General features: G+C 46.7%; 1 protein-coding gene across 2 annotated transcripts in view; it reads right to left on the bottom strand.

The window, feature by feature from the left end:
• Positions 1–583: 583 nt before the first annotated feature.
• PIWIL1 (piwi like RNA-mediated gene silencing 1) overlaps positions 584–21,521 on the bottom strand; it is a 30,235-nt gene continuing 9,297 nt past the window's right edge. For both annotated transcript variants that reach the window (XM_039249569.1, XM_039249568.1), the window contains exons 6-21: positions 20,867–20,988; positions 20,647–20,727; positions 19,801–19,998; positions 19,259–19,370; positions 14,510–14,636; positions 14,210–14,327; positions 13,589–13,703; positions 12,380–12,567; positions 11,933–12,005; positions 8,446–8,646; positions 8,228–8,331; positions 7,332–7,402; positions 7,084–7,237; positions 3,737–3,862; positions 1,041–1,188; positions 584–898 (exon numbers count right to left, since the gene is read on the bottom strand). In XM_039249569.1, the coding sequence (XP_039105500.1) occupies positions 782–898; positions 1,041–1,188; positions 3,737–3,862; positions 7,084–7,237; positions 7,332–7,402; positions 8,228–8,331; positions 8,446–8,646; positions 11,933–12,005; positions 12,380–12,567; positions 13,589–13,703; positions 14,210–14,327; positions 14,510–14,636; positions 19,259–19,370; positions 19,801–19,998; positions 20,647–20,727; positions 20,867–20,988 (2,055 nt within the window). In that variant the 3' untranslated portion in view covers positions 584–781. The remainder of the gene's footprint in view (positions 899–1,040; positions 1,189–3,736; positions 3,863–7,083; positions 7,238–7,331; positions 7,403–8,227; positions 8,332–8,445; positions 8,647–11,932; positions 12,006–12,379; positions 12,568–13,588; positions 13,704–14,209; positions 14,328–14,509; positions 14,637–19,258; positions 19,371–19,800; positions 19,999–20,646; positions 20,728–20,866; positions 20,989–21,521) is intronic.

The following is a 21,521-nucleotide window of genomic DNA, read 5'->3' as shown; positions in this document are numbered from 1 at the left end:
ATACAGTAAATGGAACAAAAACACATATGCTTTCAGTAAAAACAAACTCCTGTTCCTGGTAAGGTGACAATCCAATTTTATTCTGTAACAAGTGGATTAATGTCCCAGTTGCAAAAAAAATAAATAGTAATGTTAATATAGATTACTGGCCTCTTAAAGAGTCTTAAAATGTTTCTTTGGACAGAAATTTAAAACTTTTCAACCATCTTCTTCTAACCCCCGTCCCACCTAGCCCCTAAATTAAATAAAAATTAGCCTACTTCTCCAGAGCCTCTCACCGTTCCCCGACCTCGTGCTGGTTATTTAATGGCAGCTTTAATCTTTAAAATAGATCAGATCCCCAAATAAAACCCCACCTTACAGTTCTAGTGAGTGCCCCACTTTACCTTTCTCTCCTTTAAATTAAAAATATTTCAAAAAGATAATTAATTCAAGTTTACAAAAACGGACTTGCTCACTCCTGAAAATACTTTTGAGTAAATCCCTGCTTTTCAAATTGCTTAAAGTCTGTTTATAATATAAAGTACCTTATCCACATTTTTTCTCAAAACAAAAAATCCTCACAACATATCTGAGAAGCAAACAAGATAAAATGTAAAATTTTAATTTTTACCTAGAAGCCAGTCAAGTAGCAATGCTAGAAAGAAGACTCCAGGTCTCCCACTTCCTTTCTCAACTTTCATCTAGAAAGATAACAGCTAAAACAAATAAAAAGCTTAAAAAAAGCCTGAGGTTCCATTTCAAACTGAAGAAACGGCCGCGTGTCGCCCTCTGGCGGAGGTTAGAGGTAGTACAGGCGATTGGACAGGGACAGGTTGGGCTCTCTGTGAATGCTCTGGCCCACGAGGAAGGCCAGTTTGTGGGCGTACTGGCAAGGCGCCGGGACACGGATGACACCCTTTAGTGGAAGAAACAAGGTCTGTTACTCTGAATCTGTGTTTTACATGGCGCGTCTCAGAATTAACTGTAAAAAGCCTTTACAAACACAGCAACTCCTTTTCTGAAAAGTGAATCTCGCTGAAGTGAAGGAGCACACTTACTGGCCAGTTGTAATAGACGTGACACAGCTTGTACGTCAGCCTCTGTATGTGGTCTGGCTTCAGGCCGCTGTTGTCGTAGATGACGTTGTAGTGTGTCGGGGAGACGCTGCCGCTTCTCACTGCCTGGCTCACGATAAAAAAATCATACCTGGAAGGACAGGAGAGAAACCACACGGGTGTGAGGCTTATCTGAGAGCCCAAGTTCACGGTGAAAAGATGCCGCACACGAACGTAACCTAATCTCTTCAAGACAAAGCGTGCTTCCTGGACGTCCAGAAACTGCTGTCCCCAAGCCATCACGGAGAGCCTGTGTGTGAAAGACGTTTACGACGCCACTACTACTAATGTTGTAAACCTCCGTCACAGAGGCCTCAGACGTGACCCGGCAGGGGTGCCGGTTACACAGCGCTGGCCCTGAGAGCTCCGGGGTGGCTGGAGCCGTAGCGCGGGCTGGGAGGGCAGCGGCAGCGGGGGCGGTCACCGGGGTCTCTTTTCAGGCTCTCTGGTTCCCAAAATACGCTTTTACTGCAGGACCTTTCCCCTGCTTGCTGTTCCCAGTGGTACTTAACAAAAATATAAATTTTCATCATTAAGGATGCAGCACAAATTCTAGACTAGAACATCCAAGCACATACACAAAATCAGTACAGGACCCAAATGGTAAAGCAAAAACCAAGGAGCGCAAACAAAAAGGAACAAAACATCGGGTTTTTTTTTTTCCTTTTTTTTTTTTTGGTAGCAACAAAACATCACCCCAGAGACGGTGTGCTGGGACTTAGAAGCTGGAAGGAAACTGCCTGTGCAACTTGCCAGGCCCCCCGGAAACGACAGGACTGACCCGCAACACGGCAGTGGCTCTGGAGGGGGAGGGGCTCCGTGACAGACACCTGGCCCCACGGAGCAGAGAGCCCACACCGGAGCTGGGGGCAGACCTCGGTCCCAGCACAGGCCCAGGCCGCTCCAGCGCCGGCAGCCGCGCCGACTCTGGCCTCGCCCTTAGGAGCGGGCCTTCTCCAGGGCCACAGGCTGCTCTGTCAGCTGAGCGTCCGACGCTTGATTTCAGCTCGGGTCATGATCTCACAGTTTGCGAGTCAAGCCCCATGTCCGGCTGTGTGCTGATAGCTCAGAGCCTGCTTGGGATTCTCTCCCTCCTTCCCTCTCTCAAAATAAATAAAATTCAAAAAAATTTTTAAAGGGGACTTCTCCAGGTATGTAAATAGCATCCTCAGCTAAGTTTTAAATAGCATCAAATAAAAAGTAATGAAATGTTTTCATACTTCCTAATTCAACTTGGATTTTGCCCAATTTATTTACGTGAGCTGTCTGCAGGTCCGTGCGGGCCCCAAGCTCTGGTTACCAGAGCAGGAGCACTGTTACTAGAAAGTACCACGGGGTCGTTCTGACCGCTTAAGGGATCCTGCAGGAAAGGAACCTAAGTTAGGATCTTAGCTGTTGTGTCTCCCCCAGCAGATGTCCCCCAGGAGCAGAATCCTGAGGCACTGCCGTAGCTAACACCTGCCTGAGAAAGGACAGAAATCCAAGGTGACGCATCCTGTCACGTATGATCGCTTGTCCACCTACGGCCAACAGAGGAAATCCTGTGCCTGCATCCGCACCGGGGCCGTGCTCCACCTTAGCAGCTCCGCACCCAGGCCTGCACTTGATCCTGGTGAAATGTGCCTTTCGAATTTAAATTTTATTTTTGAGAGACAGCAAGTGAGGGGAGAGGGAGAGACAGAATCCCAAGCAGCCTCTGCACCGTCAGTGCAGAGCCCAATGTGGGGCTCAAACTCACCAACCACGAGATCATGACCTGAGCCAAGATCAAGAGTTGGACCCTTAACCAACCGAGCCACCCAGGTGCCCCAAACCTGCCTCTTGAAAAAGCTCCAATACACCAACACAGGACGGGTCTAGCCATGTGCTCTCCTGGGGAGGCATTGACCTGGCCGAGTGAGGCGCTCCCTCTACCCCGCCCCACACAGGGCTTTCCCGGGAGCCAGCGACTTCAGCACTGGACAGCACAGTGCTCTGCACTAATGTCAGTACCACGGGCCCCTCGAGGTCCTACTTATTAGCTTATTTTCTTACTGCGGCAAAGTATAGCTCCAGTTTGCATAAAAATATTTATTCAAAACCCACTTTTCTTACCTGTGACTGTGTTTCTGATGAAACATTTTGGCCTCTAGGTAACTAAAATCATTACAGATCTAAAACTTTTTACTAAGAAAACAAAACTCTGGATGAAGCCACATGTTAAAAAAAATACAAAAAGCACACAACGCAGCAGTTCTGACCTCCCTCTGTAATTAGTGCCACAGACAATAACCCTCTTCCCCCAAAGAAAAACTGCATAGAAGCCACAAATCGTGGGCTTTAGTAATATTACTGGATCAAACTAATTGAAAACTTTACTTTTTCTCAGATTTCTTATGAATAATAAAGGGCGTCTGGTCTCAGCTGGTTAAGAATCTGACTCTTGATTTAGGCTCAGGTCATAATCTCGCAGTCTGTGAGTTCCAGCCCTGTGTTGGGATCTGTGTTGACCGTGCAGAGCCTGCTTGGGATTCTGTTTCTCTCTGCCCCTCCCCACGAGGTTCTCTCAAATTAAAAAAAAGAAAGAAACCTAAGAAAAAGTAAATGAGTTAAAGTGGATAAAGCAGAAAACAACGCTCACCTAATGGCACACAACTTACCATTCTGGTCTGGTAACTTCTACGTCAATAACTGTTCCAGGAAGTGGGTTTTGAAGTCTTCCTCCAGACTGAGCAAAAAACCGGGCATTCACTCGTTTCTTCACCACGATTACTGTTAGTCTTGGGCTTAAACATGATGATGAAGATGAATGTAATGATACTCAGGTGGCCACTCTCTCAGGCAATGAATGGACCACTCACCGTGTGCTCCATTTAAACGGACCCCCCACCCCAGGGCAGAGCGCCCACCCGGGTTGGGCAGGGACGGCGTGCACGTGCCCTGTGTCACATCAACCGCTCAGCATGTCATCTGCCTGTCACACTGAACAAACTGGGCACACGGTTTGGAGCCCTCTTCTGTGTGTGTCCTCTAGGAGGAAAACAGGACCTCAAGTCTAAAATCCCCGCTAGCGGAGCTGATGTGAGCAATGTCCAGGTCTAGCCTGGCATTAGCGGCTCACGAGGAATCAGGGGTCCCTGTCTCTGTCTCCCTCCCTGGGCCAGTCAGCCCTCAGCCCAGCACATGACGGCAGAGAACGCACCCTCCGCGTCTTCCCCATGCGACTCTCCGGTTGGTTTTCCTGCGGCAGGACTGAGCCCCCCTTGCCCCAAGCTCTGCATCTGAGGGGCCTGCTGGCCCCTAACCTGGCTCTGGCTCCCCACAGGGCAGCCCTTCAAGTGCAGTACGTGCAGCCTGAGTACCTTTCACACCTTTTCTACCCCCCAGCCCCCAGGTCTGTGTCAAATCCAGAGTCTGAAACCTGGCACACGTGAACCAGCACACACACGGAAGGCGCTGGGAGCTGCGCAGACACACGTAGAACACCTGATAAACAGGACAGTTACTGGCGCCTCAGTTCTCCCTGTGCCCTTTTCCCAACCAGGACATTGCTTCCCGAAGGCATCAATACACTGGATTCCAAACTTTGGGACGGAGAGGGGTTTACGTGCTGTGGGATCGGGAACACGTGGCTTGGGAAGGTAGTTCGCGGTACACTGCCCGGTCAAATGGTCCAAGAGACCGTGAAATGGGAACTTCTGTTCACTGATAAACCTAATTCTGCTCCTTCGTGGTAGTAGTAACTGAACAGAGAAGGGACACGGAGGTGATTTCACTTTAGAGACCACTATCTATCTGTGGGGGGTTTGCTGCTCCGCTTACTGTGGCTCTGGATAGAACAAAGCCCTTCCCAGGAATCTAAGACAAGTGCGTTTCAGTCCTCTGACATGACCAGAAGTCATAAGTATGAGGTGGCATTTTGATTTGTTCTTGTATCAAATATTCTAAATAAGCTAATCCATTATGCATTTTTATAAAGTTAACATCAACATTTCAATTAAAAAACAAATACCATTGAGCACCTGGGTGGCTCAGTCGGTTGAGCGTCCGACTCCGGTTCAGGTCATGATCTCATAGTTGGTGAGTTTGAGCCCCGTGTCGGGCTCTGTGCTGACAGCTCAGAGCCTGGAGCTGCTTCAGATCCTGTGTCTCTCTCTCCTCTGCCCCTCCCCCACTCGTGCTCTTTCTCTCAAAAATAAGCGTTAAAAAATAAAAAAACAAAAAAATACTGCAATTCTAAACATAATTATGAATACTTTACATCCAATTGGCATTTCTTTGAAGTTAGGAATAATTCTTGGGTATTTTACTCTACACACGAGCTCTCTACCATTTATCGAGTGCTTCCTGGGCTCGGCGTCAGGTAATTACCCTCCTTTATTCCTTCTGCCAACCCCAGCTGGCTTCTTCGCCGTTTCCCAGATGCAGGTGCAGGTGGGCAGAACCGCCTCTGCCCCTGAGACCCTGCGCTCGGTTACCCAGCTCCGCGGCCACCACGTCCCGGCACAACTCACGACGTGGGTCTGCTGCCGCAGCAGCTACTTAGGCCTTCGTGCAGCCTCCGTTTAAACTCCCCTTCCCTGCAGCTGTTCACCCCATTACCTGGGTGGGACGAGGGCAGGAGCCTGGTTATGGCCTCCCCTCACGGCTTCAGGCCCCTCTTTGAGAGCTGCCGCCGCTGCTGGGAACCAAGCCCTGGGACTGAAAACTCCTGGCAGCGGAGCCCCAGGCCCCACACGGCCACAGGGTGTGTCCCCGAGTCCTCACACATTCAGCTTGAGGCTGTAAGATCCGCTTATGCTATGACATCTTCCCTTTACTTCTTGAATGTTTAAAGGCAAGCGAAGCTAGAAAATGCTGAGGGCTCAAGCCGAGAACTGAAGAGGAGACCAAGCAGGCAGCCGCCGCTTCACACCCTCCTGTGCATCCCAAACCCCGTCCATGTGGACAGAGCATCGAACTCAAGAGAAATACCTCCAATAAGGCTTAAGAAGTTTCAAAGAGCAAAAGAAAATTAATACCATTATTTTAGTGAGAAAATACAAGCATTAAGATCTTTAAAGGAGACAAAAAAGAACATTAACTTCCATTTCCAAAATCTTGGAAAATGCTTATTAGCATTTTAATCTGAAAAACCTCCCTGACATGCTCTGAGAGCTTCATGTCATAAACTCGTTTTAGGAAACGTGTGCAATCGACACTCAGAAGCTGGCCAGGGCCGACCTGGAAGTGGCCCCTCCCCAGGCTCCCCGCACTGCAGCAGGCCCCGACCTTTTTGTAACGAGCCCAAGTGCTGGCCGAACACAGAGACAGGCCTCTCGGGATTTCGGAGGAGCCTGAAGCAGTGAGTTCACAAACCATCATTCTGCACCAGGAAGCCCTTCATACCACAGTCCCTGACGTGAGCTTGCTCACAAGCATGGACAGACCAGCAAAACGTAACTTCTCAGAAGGGCTGTGTGGAGACGGAGCAGCCTCACTCCTGGGGAGGCGGGGGGCAAGCAGAGGAAGGCAAAGAGCAGCACGGGCTTCAAGAGCACAAGTGTGAAGCTCAGGGAGGATGAGTATGTCCCTCGCACGTGCATGCCATTCCCAAGGACAAGTAAAGACATCAGTGCCAGTCGAGTTCACAAAGAAATTAAACACGTATTCACTTTACAGAGAACTCAAGGAGGGTGAATTAAGGCTATCTGGAATTTCTTCTAAGGAGCAACCCTGTGGGTGCCCCAGACACCTCGGGATACTCAGATTCCGCGTCAAGGCTGCAGGCAGACAACTGGCAGAGGTGACTTCACGCATCCTTCCCTGAAGGCAGGGACCCTCCACACCACTCGACATGTCCAGCCCCTCCCCCCACACCGGGAGAAGCTCCACAAGGAACCCCCCACCCCTGGCCGCGATCTCACGCCCCACTGCACCCCTTACCTTCTCATCTTCCAACACGGACCTCAAAGATAAAAAGGTGTAATTTTAGGAAGAGAAAACACTTCCCAGCGAGCATGCTTACTTGTAACCTCTGCCCACAGATTTGAGGCAGTCCAGAAACTGCGGCACCTCATAGTTGACCAGGGTTTTGAGCTGGCCGTCCCCGACGCCGTCCCGGTACACGACGATCCGGCTGGGCATGTACTCGTTACAGCTATTCCAGGCCCTCAGGGCGGCTGCGGGAAAGCCAGCAACGGGCAACAGGGCTTTGGGGTCATTTCTGGAAGAGCCGCTTCAGGAAGCAGGACGAAAACGCTACAGGAGACCAACCTTGGAGGCAGACTTTGAGCCCATCTACCAGCTCCTGTCCTCGATCTTGAAACACACAGCGCGAGAACCAGCTGTTCAGAGAAAAACGACAGGGTGAGAACGATCTCCTTCCCAGCAGCTCTTTAGCCCCTTTAAAGATACCTGTTAACAGCTCCAATGCTTTATGAAATCCTCAACACAAATACCAAGCTACTTATAACATTACAAACTAAGATTTCTTTTATCACCAATCAATACCATAATTCCGTGGCTGAGGCGAAGAGGAGGTGTGAGCTATGATACCCAGAGACGCCTCCTAGGCCCACACCCTCACACACACACAGAAGCGCGCTTCCCGCTCTGCTTCTTAGAGACATCTATCATAGATTTCACTCTTTTAAAAGATGAAATACGTTGAAATATGCCTGTTAGTAATGCTCACACATCAATATTCCTTTAATTTTCATCCTTTCCTATTCTTGGCGATTCTCTTAGTTCTAAGAAAAGGACTAAAAACACAAGTGATTGGGTAAACTGAAGAAGTGGGCTTTCCAAAATAAAGTCAAGGCAAAAACATTAAGGTACATTTCAGTGGTCAATAAAAATTATGAAAGACCTTTGCAAAGATGGTCACCTCTAAGGAGATCCACCCTCCCCTCAAACAGAAACCACATATAAAACAGCCTGAAATGCAATCTGACTAGTATACATTAAGGGCCAGGGAACAAAGTAAAAAATGGCCTGTAGGTGTTATTTTACTTCCCTTTCTTGCTTATCCAATTCAGAGAAGTCAATAGGTTAAAGAGAACCTAGCAGACCCCAGAAGTCAGCCCTGCACTAACCCCTGCCCCCCCCCGCCCTCCCCGGCCAGCCCTGTGATGTCAACAGCTAACCTCCGACCACCAGACCACACTTACCGGGTCATCCCTTCATTGATGCTCGCAACAAATCCTGCAATTGACCTCCGTCCAGCTGTGGTGTCATGGTAACAGTCAATGCCAACTATCATCGCCAGCTTCAGCTGTAACAAAAATCCCGTAGTTTTAGATGAACAGAATACCAGCAGTGTTTAAAAAGTTAAGTCCATTTTAGTTAAACAACTAACACTTTTAGGCACCAATTAAATCAAACTTACGGGCATATCGACCCTCCAAAGCTCCCCTCCCATCTTGCAATTCATCTGCAGGGCGATTTTGGTAGCAATGGCCATGACCGTCTGCTGCTTGCTGAGGGTCCGGGCCACCACACACTGACTTGGAGTAGGGCAATCTGTACACAAGTATTTTTTTATAGCATCGTATTTGTCTTTCCGATTACTCGACAATAGACAAACAACCTGAAAACCAAAAAGTGTTCTCATTACAAAGGATTAGGAAAGCAATGATTAAGTTCAGGGGAGAGGACACGGAACCAAGCCCATCTGAGGGGTCCAGAACTCCACCACGGAGCTAACCGGTATGACATCAGCTGAATCTTGCTAGTTCCCTTCAACCCAGTGACAGACGCTAACAGAGGAAAGGAACCACGTGTGGCGAACAGCTCAAAACTGAATGCCAAGAAAACCTGAGAACTTAGTTAAATATGCTCTGTTACCAGCTCGGAGTACTTTAGGGATAAAGAATAAGGCAAAATAAGTGAGTGATAACCTACAGGTGCACAAACAGAAGATTTCCTAAAATGCTCAGTGTTCATTTACTCCCAGTCCACCTAGGATCATGGCTTTTAAACTTTTAAAGCTCTGGCTTGAGAACCTGATCACACTATGAATTCCTCAGGGAGTCCACGTACAATCCTGGGGACAAAACAGCACCTAATCTAAATATATCCTGGCCAGATATGGGAAGATGTTAGTCAAAGGATGCAAGCTTCCAAGTTCCGGGAATCTAATGTACAGCACAGGTGACCACAGTTAACAACGCTGTGTTATGTACCTGAAAGGTGCTGAAGACTGGATCTTAAAAAAAAAAAAAATTGTAACTAAGTAAGGTGATGGAAGAGTGAAATCACCCTGTTGTGATCATCAAATGATCACACTGGACATGTACACCTTAACCCTGTTGTGATCATCGTCTCTGCAACATGTACATGTATCAAATGATCGCACTGTGTACCCTACACTTTAAACGTACAGAGTTAGGTGTCCACTGTATCTCAGGATCATTGAAAATAAAACCACCAATTCCTGCCCAATCCAAATTTGTGTTCTAGAGCTGAACACAGATCTTAACTCACTGCTGTGTTTTCCTAATTTACAGTCCCTGAGACTTCTCTCTTCTCTAGCCCCAACCAAATCACTTTGCCATCTGCGTGTCTCTGTCATTCCAGACAACGTAACAGTAGTCTGCCTGTGGCGCTTACGTGGGAGACAAAGGGCTAGAAAAGGAACAGATTAGTTGAAGCCCATTCACTTCTTAGACTTTAGACAACATATATATGCTGTTTACCATCACACTGTTCTCTGCCGCCTCAGTTATACCTGTACGTGTGCTCAACACCTAGGTACTGATTTTTACTTTTGTGCCTTTTCCCCCACAAAATTTTCTACAATTAAAGTCTTTTTTTTTTTTTAACATAATTTATTGTCAAATTGGCTAACATACACTGTATACAGTGTGCTCTTGGCTTCGGGGGTAGATTCCCATGATTCATTGCTTACGTACAACACCCAGTGCTCATCTCAACAGGTGCCCTCCTCCGTGCCCATCACCCACTTTCCCCTCTTCCCCCACCCCCACTCCCCATCCACCCTCAGTCTCTTCTCCATATTTAAGAGTCTCTTTATGGTTTGCCTCCCTCCCTCTCTGTTGGTAACTTTTCCCCCTTCCCTTCCCCCATGGACTTAAGTTTCTCAAGTTCCACATATAAGTGAAAACATACATCTGCCTTTCTCTGACTTACTTCACTCAGCATAACACCCCCCAGTTCCATCCACGTTGCTGCAAATGGCAGGCCTTCATCCTTCCTCATTGTTAAGTAGTGTTCTGTTATAGATTTCTTTATCCTTTCATCAGTTGATAGACACTTAGGCTCTTTCCATGATTTGGCTGTTGTGGAGAGTGCTGCTGTGAACACTGGGGTGCATGTGCCCCTCTGCATCAGCACTCCTGTGTCCCTTGGGCAAATTCCTAGCAGTGCTATTGCTGGGTCACTGCAGAATTTTATTGTTAATTTTTTGAGGAACCTCCACACTGTTTTCTAGAGGAGCTGCACCAGTTTACATTCCCACCAACAGTGCAAGAGGGTGCCCATTTCCCCACATCCTCGCCAGCATCTGTAGTTTCCTGAGTTGTTCATTTTAGCTACTCTGACCAGCCTGAGGTGGTATCTCAGTGTGGTTTTGGTTTGTTATTTCCCTGATGATGAGGGACGCTGAGCATCCTTTCATGTGTCTGTCGGCCACCTGGATGTCCTCTTGGAGAGGTGTCCATGTCTTCTGCCCATTTCTCCACTGGATTATTTGTTTTTGGGATGGTGAGTTTGGTCAGATTTTTGATACTAACCCTTTATCTGACACGTCATTTGCAAATATCTTTTCCCATTCCATTGATTACCCTTTAGTTTGGTTGACTGTTTACTTTGCAGTGCAGAAGCGTTTTATCTTGATGAGGTCCTAGTAGCTCATTTTTGCTTTAAATTCTCTTGCCTTTGGAGATGTGTCGAGCAAGAAATTGAGACAGCTGAGGTCAGAGACGTTGTTGCCTGCTTTTTCCTCTAGGGTTTTGATGGTCTCCTGTCTCACATTTAGGTCTTTCATGCATTTTGAGTTTATTTTTGTGTGTGGTGTGAGAAAGTGGTCCAGCTTCATTCTTCTGCACACTGCTGTCCAGTTCTCCCCACACCGTGTGCTAAAGAGACTGTCTGTCTTCCATCAGATGCTCTTTCCTGCTTTGTCAAAGATCCAAGAGCCATAACACACCTAAGAATAAACCTAACCAAAGGTGTAAAAGATCTGTATACTGAAAACCATAGAAAGCTTATCAAGGAAACTGAAGATGACACAAGAAAATGGAAAAATGTTCCATGCTCAGAAACTGGGTATTAATGGATATTAATAAACTGGATAATAAATATTGTTAAAATGTCAATACTACCCAAAGCAATCTACACATTCAGTGCAATCCCAATCAAAATTGCACCGGCATTCTTCTCAGAGCTGGAATAAACAACCCTAAAATTTGTATGGAATCACAAAAGACTCTGAACAGCCAAAGTAATATTGAAGAAGAAAACCAAATGGGAGGCATCACAATCCCAGACTTTCGCCTCTACTACATAGATGTAATCAAGACAGTAGGGTATTGGCACAAAAACAGACACATAGGCCAATGGAACAGAGAACACAGAATTGGACCCACAAATGTCTGGCCTACAATTAAAGCCTTTGAATCCAAATAAATGTCAGATGGCTGTTCCCCCAGGCCTCCCCCTCCTCCACTGCAGCACTCAGGAAAGAGCCCTGGGCACACAGGCAAGGCCACTCCTCACGAAGGTAAAATCTGTATTGAGTGGTCAGCTCGTGAACTTACCTACAACATTTCAAACTCAAGCACTAAGATTTACAAATGCCATTTTGAAAACAAGTCATTCCAGGACAAGTGGCTATGTATCAACTCACTACTTACTATCTGGGTGTCTGATGTAACCTTCTGCTGTAAGACCCTCAGGTAGGCTTCTGTTCTGTCATCCACTTCAATCCTAGGATGGAAACATGGTATCCAACATTCAGAAAAAGCAATGAAGGATGTACCCAGCATAGACAATTTCCTATAGATGATAACACACGTAGCACTTCCGTATGAGACACAAAACAAACCACCACGAGCAATCGTTTAGGCACAGGCAGCTCTAACGCAAACAGCAGTGACGGCCAGGGGAAAGGCCCTGCTTGCGCTCCCACCCTTCATCACTGAAACGCCTCTCCGCATCCACGCTCCCCAGACTGGTGTCAGATCTGTACACTCCCATCAGCTAGGTCACGTTTCTGGCACTTTGATCACTTTTGCATCGCCACACCCTCCAAATGACTACTAATCCCGTTTTTCAGAGCAGAAATGACTTGATAAACTTACATTATTGCTTTTTTCATTTGTATGCCCATGGCTGGTGTGACTTTAAATAGATTCTGTATCAACGAATTGGCTGCTTCATAATTTCTCCGAGTATAGATCAACAGCCAGTTATCCAGCGGCTTAACACTAATTAACGGCGCGCCTCTTGTCTCTTTTGACCAATCTGCAAACTGTGGATTGTAATCAAACTAGAAGAAAATGCAGAGACACTGTGAATTCCACTGTATGCTCTCGGTGACAAAGCCAACAAGTCTGTAATGATACTCCCGTGGCATTTTCTGAACCTTAGAGAACTACTTGTACTTTGGACTCTAGTGACAGATGATATGGCCACAGACGTATCCATGGACGATGGGGTCCTATCCCAGCAGGCCCTCTCCTCCATGCTTCCTGCACTCACCTTGGTCTGCTGAAATACCACAAGGACATGGGGAATACAAGATACAAAACAAACGAGCCTTTGAAAGGTAAGCAAGCGGCTGAGGTGTCAGATACTGACAGTGAGCAGTGACCGTGTCTGACAGCAAGGCAGAAAGCTCAGCTGGCAGCACGGTGACCTGCTGCTACTTTTCTGCCAGAGAAAAACCACCCGGAGCCTTCTCCATGTCCTCCCCACCTCCCCAGCCACCTTTCCATGGGGGCAGGTGCTTTCATGACTTCTATAGGGCTAATAAAAACAACTGCTATTCAAGTATGAAGCTACTTGATCAGACTATTATTTGCAGAACATCTACAAGGCGGGAGGGCATCATTTCCTAGAAAAAAATTTTTAAAGTTCTAGCCCTTGCAGGGCTTCAATTACACACAAGAATATTTAAGAATGCTTGCTTCCCTTTTCTGCACTTAAAATATAAAAGGTGTCGCAACATTTAACATGTTTCCCTACAAGTGGTCCAGGCAAAAATGAAGTGAAATAAACTGGACGTCTTCTGCATTAAAAAATCACTTCAGCAGCAGACACAATATCAACTCGATGCCTTAATCTGACTATTTCTGTCAGGAGAAAAAGGCTATGGCAGCCTCCAGGGAAGCCTCACCAACGCCTGTGGGGAGCGAGCTGCAGGCTGCCTGTGCCCACCCTGTGCCCCCAGGAGCTGGCCCGGGGGAGGTGGGAGAGGAGGAGGGAAGTGGGCAGAGCAGACCGGCCCGAGGCATTACTGTGGCTCAGACCCCAGCCAATGTGATAGACAACGGTAAGAACTGCCTTACTGTTTTTCCACCTTGGTGAATCTTTTCTGCTTGCAAAATTCTTCCCGAGAAGGACAGTAAGTTGGAGTCAAAGCTCAAACCCCAGTCTCGAAGCTCCCTCTGAACATTATCATCTCTGTAAATTAACAAATTTACGTACGACTCAACATAAGGAAACAGAGCAAAAACAGAGATATACAAACAGAGGTGCACTCCAGTCTACACTACATGCTCCCGTTTCTCTCAGGACTGACAACTTCATGACAACGCCGAGAAACATGCACTGTCTGCTCTTCCCTCGTCACAGCCCTGTGTCCCTCCAGGAGACCCTTTCCCTGAAAGTCTGATGCCCAAACTGCCTTCTCTTCAAAGTAAACTATTCAATGTTCTAACAAAGAGAGAAAATAGATTTGTCCAAAACACTGCACTTTCTGCTCTATTCCCTTTTTCTAATAGAAGACTTGGGCCACAGGCTGCAGAATTTAACTTTCCCTGACAAGCAGCAGCCTCACCTAGAAACATGAAGAACCCACACCCAATCCTACAAATACAAAAGGAAAACAAAACTTTCTTTCACTCCCCAAACCCACAGAAAATAACACAGAACTGAAACCACACTCCAGAGGTGTGGAGACAACTTACTTATGAATGTAGTCAATGAGCCTTCCCACTTCACGCTGCCTTTGTTCCGGAGTCAGTCTCGTGTGAACGGCTAGGTCCTTCATCACATTAAAGTCATTACGCATCTTATCAGTTAGACCTTTAAACAGAACAGTGGAAGGAGTGGTTAGCGCCAAGAATCCAGTCTGTGAACGACTGGGGCGCAGGGTGCTGAGGAGCAAGGAGACGGTGCAGGAGGAAGGGCCCCTTCGCAGGGGGCGTCTTGGGGAGGGTTTCAGGACTCCCTGAAGTATGGGACATCGACCTGGGGTGCAGCGGTACCTGTGAGATAGCAGAGCTCGGGGATGAGCATTGCGGGCCCGGGCAGGGTGCCCCCAGGCCCTCGCCTCCTCTTGGGCTGACTGACCAAAACAGGCTGCTTCAAGTCGGTGATTTCTTGGTTGTATTGCTGGGTGAGAAAAGGTGTCACTGTTCACAGTAAATGCCTTAACAGGTCAGTGGACCAAAAGAAAGGGACTTTTTTTTGAGAATTGACGCCCATAGCAAGGCTGTTATCAGTTTTCAAGGAATCGTACAAAGTGTATTTTTACAAAAAATTTTCGTAATGTTTTTATTTATTTTTGAGAGAGCGAGCGAGCGAGCGAGCATGGGGTGGGGGTGGGGGGGCAGAGAGAGAGGGAGGGAAACACAGAATCCGAAGCAGGTTTCAGGCTCTAGGCTGTCAGCACAGAGCCCTATACAGGGCTCGAACCCACGAGCTGTGAGACCATGACCTGAGCCGATGTCAGACGCCCAAGTGACTGGGCCCCCCAGGCGCCCCACAAAGTGCATTTTTAACCCTACTAAAACAAGTTGTGACTTACGTGTTAGCGAGTGCCTCATCTTTCTTCCAAAAAACTTAGAGCCTCACTATCCTGGACTATCTAAACTCTCTAAACTCTAAATTTTGGTCACAGTTCACTTCATTTTGTGATTTCTTAGTGTACAAACAGTAGTCTGTGGAGCTCTGGGTCCTCACAACAGAACTCCTCCAAAACTGCTCCTACTCCGGTGAGAAGTGCGTAGGAAGCAAGTCTTGCTAGAACAATAAACGAGGGAAGGAAGAGGTTTGCACGCCAGAGAACATTGTTAATGAGGAACCGTTTTTACCAAATGTTGACATGACACTTGGTACAAGTTGAATCTCACATCAGTAAGGAGTCTTTTTTTTTTTTTTTAAATGTTTTATTTATTTCTAGGAGAGAGAGAGAGAGACAGCGTGAGCAGGGGAGGGTCAGAGAGAGAGGGAGTCACAGACTGAAACAGGCTCCAGGCTCTGAGCTGGCAGTCAGCACAGAGCCCGACGCGGGGCTCGAACCCACGAACCGCCAGATCATGACCTAAGCGAAAGTCGGACGCTCAACCGACTAAGCCACCCAGGTGCCCCTCACATCAGTAAGGAGTCTTAAGACTCCCCACATCAATCCCCACGTTTTTACAACACGTGAAAAGACACCACTGCTGACTCTCAGGAGCTGACAGATGCGTGAGCTGCCTGCGGGCCTCGCACTCAGCGCTGCAGCCTCGGGAGCACGGGCTGCCCTCGCCTTCCCTCCCCTGGAGTTCCCAGCCCTGTGTTCCGGAGACCCTCTTTCCCAGCGTCTCTTGCACCCTCTCCTGACACCTTTTGACATCCTGGTTCATTTGGCTCTTTTGAAGAGAAACGCACCTCTCCACTCAGCACACAGGACATGAGTTTCATTATCACGGCCATTCCATTCACGCCTGTCTCTTACCAACAGAGTAAGAACTGCTTCCTGTTCCTTGTTCCCATTCCCTGACGAGATCCTGGCCACATGCCCTCATGTCTTAATTCATGACCTTAATTAAGACCTCGAATCCCAGTCTCTTCTTGACTTTGTCCTATACTGAACTCTTTACCACCCACTTAGGAAAAATGTTAAGTTTCCTATTTCAGGTAAGAAAATTTCAATGCTCTTATCTAAGCTCTGCTCCGTGTACCTACACTACATTTTACCACACATTTTTTAAGTTTATTTAGAGAGAGCACATACAGGAGTGGGGGAGAGGCAGAGAGCAAGGAAGAAAGAGAATTTCAAGCAGCCTCTGGGCTGTCCATGCAGAACCTGATGTGGGGCTTGACCCCACCCACAAATCATGAGATCATGACCTGAGTTGAAGCCAAGAGATGCTTGCCTGACTGAGCCCCCCCCTTCCCTGGCATCCTGCACACCTGCTCACAGCTCCCCCCCCATTCCCTCACTTATTTGTTACGTAGGTGCACACATGGGGGGTGTGGGAGTGGAGCTGGGTGTGTCCCTACGTCACCAATGGGCCCTGAACACATGGCTCCTTAGTACAGAACTTTGTGATCCCCCTTCTATATTCTTAGGGCTCAAATAAAAGCCCGTCATTCTTTTAACATCTTCCCCTACATCTAAAAAAAACCGTACACTTCAATTTAATGTTACTGTCAAGCCTTTTCTTTTAAAAACTGACCATGATCTTCCCTTTCAAAGGCCCTTCTCTCTCTGTGCTTCCTTAAATATGACCTTTACTACAGAACAGCCAAACCATCGCTTATCATTAAAACTGCCTCTCTACTGGGCAGTCCTAAGAATGCCTGGACTCCTTCAGACATCTCACTCTTACCCCGTTCTGGTTAGCTGTGTGTCTAGCAGACACACCCAGTGGGGTCTGGTGGTGACAGGAGAGTCTTCCAGAAGCAATCACCTGAGTGGAGACTGAAGCCTCAGAACATGAATCAGGCCGTGGCAGAGGCAGTCCCACGGCTAGCGGGGACAGCCAGCGTGGGAGAGCGGGTAAGCATGGACAAGCAGGTCTACGCTGCGGGGCTCAGGGCCTCACTGGATGCAGACTAAGGCACTTCAACAGGCCACGGGAACAGCGGGAAGCTGCTTACGTACTTTGGGTAGAAAATAACATCACAACTGCAGGAGTCTGAAAATGAATCAGAAAGCAGGAGAAATGCAGATGGAGAGACCAGCTGAATGAGAGAGTGTGGGAGCCTTCACAGGGAGGGCAGCCCCTTGGTGGGGGAGAAAGGCAGAGGCATTTCCAACAGGGAGGTCACCATGAGCGCTGCAAGGTAAGGGAGTGGTATGCAGGTCTGAGGTGGTATTGTTTTAATTTTTTTTTTTTAGTGTTTATTTTTGAGAGAGAGAGAGAGAGAGAGAGCGAGCAAGCGAGCGCCAGTGTGGGAGGGACAGAGAGAATGGAGACACACAATCCGAAGCAGCTCCAGGCTGGCAGCAAAGAGCCCAACGTGGGGCTTGAACCCACAGATGTGAGATCATGACCTGAGCCATAGTTGGACGCTGAACTGACTGAGCCACCCAGGAGCCCAGTCTGAGGTTTTACCTGTCTGTTATGCATGTGCTCATTCACTTGAATACCTTAGTGCCTATGCAGGCACGAGTCGGGGGCGGGGGGGAGCAGCGGGGGTACAGAAACCACAAAATCCCTAACCTTGAGGAAGTTACAGTCCCTGCAGGGACCCAGAGCAGTGCACAGGGCCCGAGTCGTGAGACAGAACGTGCTCCACACTGGTCACGTGGAAGATGTCTTTAAGACGTGCAAACACTGAGAACAAGAAGGTCAGACACGTCTGGGCTGGAGCTAGGAATCTGAGAACCGTGAACGTAGGACACCTTCAGTCTGAGGACAGACGAGCCTGGAAATCACCTAACAAGTTAAAAATATAGTAACTGGGGGGAGGGGATCAAGGCAGAACATCTAAGTATGTCAACATTTAGAAGGCCACTTACAGAGAAAAATAAGCTGGTGTGGGAGACTCACTACCAAGCAGAGAAGAGAGGACTTTCCCCTGACCTTGCTTTGGGTTTAAACCAAACTTTCCACGGGAACTCCATTGTATCTGCTGTTGACTTATCACAACTCTTTCCATCCCTGAAAGGGATTCCGATTCCACAGAACAATGCTAACTCAGTTCTCACGGGAGCCTCTGACACCCAGAAGGAATCTAGGTTACAGATGGCTGGGTCATCATGAAGTTAAGAGGTTGAAAAGGGCAGTAGGGAAATCAAGCTGAGATGGCCCCTGGCCTGTTTTCATTTTGCGCAAAATGAGAACAGCTCTTAATGCAACTTCACAGATAATCATTTCACTCCAGAGTATCATCTGATCTTTTCATTCACAGCAGAGCAGCTGAGGCTCAGGCAATAGTAGATAACCAGTAAAAAGACATTTCGAGATCATCAGTCTGATGTGCAATTCTGATATAAGATATAAACATACAACAGTTCATCTACCCAGCTTTTTAGAAAAAGGAAATATACTGAAAGTAGAAAAAAAGAAGATAAATCTTAGCACTTTAAGAACAAGTTTTAAGATTTTAACTGGTAAGTACTGTACAAACACTCTTCCGGCACCTGTAACAGAGCGTACGCAGCCTTCTAAGGATTTAGGGGCGAGACCTGCTCACGTCCCGACAGCAACGCTAGTGTCCCTTCCTGCGTAAACACTGTTCCCTTCCAGTCAGCAGTGGTCCTTTCTTGCCGTTTGCCTCTGCTGTTTTTTCAACGATTACTCTGTATAAAATCAGTGTTACAAGATCTCATAACCCACTGACCGAGCCTGGATGAAACAGGCTGGTCTGAGGTTGTCAACAGGTGAAACCAAAGTTAAGAGTAACCCACAGGCAGAACAAGCTAAGGCTAAAGACTCCGCCATCTTTAACCCCACCCCTGGGTGCATTTAAAAAAATGCTCACTGCTGAATACAGATCAGTGCAGTGAACTTCCACTGTTCACTACCCATCAATCACTCTGTTTGTTCTCCGCATGCTGAGATTCAAATATAATCTTCCATTCTGCTGGGAAAAAGGAACCAGGACCAAGCACTTCTCAGTTGATAATAAGCTCAAGTTAACTATGCTATGATTGCCTTAATAAACACTTTTCTATACAGTTTTAAAAGCAATTTGTTCCATGTGTACAAGTGATAGAAAATCCTAGTGAAGAAAGTTCAGATTTCTTCTAAGGCCTACATACGGCACATTAGAAGATTAGGTCAATGTTCACCCCTTACCTTCCTGTAGTACTCTAGGAAACTGACTTCGGAGCCATCTGCCTTCTTAAAGGTGCTCTTTGGATTCTGGTCCCAGTCAATATCATCTACTCTGTACGTTTTATTGTTATACCTATGAAACAATTGAGATTTATTGGTATCTGATTGGAATACGTAGAACTATTATTAAACAGAAACTAGATATTGATAGTACATAGTCTCTAAAAGATAAAATTTCAAATCACTTAGTTACATACAATGTCCTTGGAAGAAAAGGGAAAACGAACTTAAAGACCATGCTAGATGGGTGGGGAAGTGACTAAATTACTGCTAGAAAACGAAGACTTAAAAGGATAAAAATCACTAGATACTTGTCTTTTGCAGACGAGTGTGCTCCCTGAGAACTCAGGTCTTGGGCAAGGTGACAAATACCCCTCTCTCCATTTTCATGCTATTCCCACTACTCAACCGTAAACCCAACTTTCCAATATGATGGACTAGGAAACCATGAGATCTTAAAACTTGCAAAATGACTGTTTAGCATTTTAAAAAAGCAGCCTTACTTGGTAAGAACAATTAAACCTATCAGTTCTTTAGAAACTTGTTCTTGAAATTTATGTTCTTCTGTCTGATGGTAGAGGTTGAACATGAAATCTAACACGGTCTCACTCCGAAGGACTTTATGACTGACGTCAGTGCAGAGCATGATGTTATTTTCATACTGAAGAATAGAGGTGGTGAAGCCAGGCCAAATCACCAACCTGTGAGGCAGAGGGAAAGTGATGAAGTAACCTCTAATGCCCAGACACAGCCTGCAGGTATCACGTTTTGTTTTTCTCCTGTATTAACTGGGTCTAAGGTACAAAAGTTTCTGAAACGAGTAAACTTAGTTATTTCTAGGTTTCACATGGTTCCATATAAAAACCCATCTTCTCAAGGTCCTCAACAATGAATGTTATTTTATAACATAATAATTTAAGTTCCATTTTGAATACACTAACTTTATTAAACTATTTCTTACGTTGGTCTAAGGCCTGAAAGAGCTGCCAATCTAACTGAGAGTACCTGTGATCAGTAAAAGCCTGAACCGTGTGGGCCACACCTGGATGCACTATACATAGGAACTTCTGAAGCAACCTCATTAGTTCAGAAATTTTGTTACCAGAGAGCAAACACAAAGTGCTGGACAGCTCTTTACGCCTCCCCAGTGACAGATGGCTAGCATGTGATGTGTTTAAAGCCAAGTGTTCTGGAAGGGTGCTTTATTATTCAGACCAAGTTAAACTTCACGTAACACGATGGGCACCCCTAACAGCCACCATAGTCAATCTGATCGCTTCAAATCAGAGCACCACTTTCCAAGTCTGTGATTAAGCCCAAGGAATAGAAAGCTTCTGCCTTATACAAACCTATGATTTGGAATATCAATTGGGTCACTTGGGTTATAATAATTCCGTCCAATTTGTTGTAAATTCATGATCTTCAAGAGCCTAGAAATGGAAAGGTCAAAACAGAGAAGTGAATACTGACAAGTATCTCTAACACGCAGGTCCTCACCTCACTGGTTTTTCAACTTTTCCCTAGGTTTTCAATTCTTCTTAGTAAAGGCTTAAGGAAATACTCATATACCTCCTGAAAATAATATTATAGAACTGCAAACAAGTTGGTGATGTAGGTGGGAGCTCATTCGTTAGGGTGATCGTTATCCTCACATGCTCTCCATTTCGGGTCTGACTAAACACCTCGGTAACCTGAAGCAGAGCAGTGGAAAACCACACTTTCAGTTGTTAAAACAAATAAGCTCAATCACTTAATTCCTGCTAATAAGGCAATAATGAAAGTAAAGTTTTAAATTAAAAAAAAAATAGGAAGGGTCTGGCTAGGAGAAGAGAGTGGTTATGGGCTGTGTTATAAATTCAATTGTGGGGCGCCTGGGTGGCTCAGCCGGTTAAGCGTCCACTGTCGGCTCAGGTCACGATCTTGCCGTTTGAGTCTGAGCCGCACTGGGGCTCTGTGCGCACAGCTCAGGCCTGGAGCCTGATGTGGTTTCTTTGTTTCTGTGTCTCTGGCCCCTCCCCTGCTTATACTCCGTCTCTCAAAAACAAAACTGTTTAAAAAATGTATAAATGTAACTATATGCAGTTACTCAGGTGGATTTGAAAATGAAACAAGGGCCAGGACCACCCCTGTGGGTTTATGACGTGCAATAGGAGACCGAAGGCCCCAGAGCTCCTCTAAAAGCTCCCCGAGCCTGTGGCAGTTTTATTTCAGAGTGGAGACCCTT

Source organism: Hyaena hyaena, unplaced genomic scaffold, assembly GCF_003009895.1.
Source record: "Hyaena hyaena isolate Hyena2069 unplaced genomic scaffold, ASM300989v1 scaffold_343, whole genome shotgun sequence".
NCBI classification, from domain to species: domain Eukaryota; kingdom Metazoa; phylum Chordata; class Mammalia; order Carnivora; family Hyaenidae; genus Hyaena; species Hyaena hyaena.
Note: the sequence above shows the minus strand (reverse complement) of the source record. Positions and strands in the feature narration are given on the sequence as shown.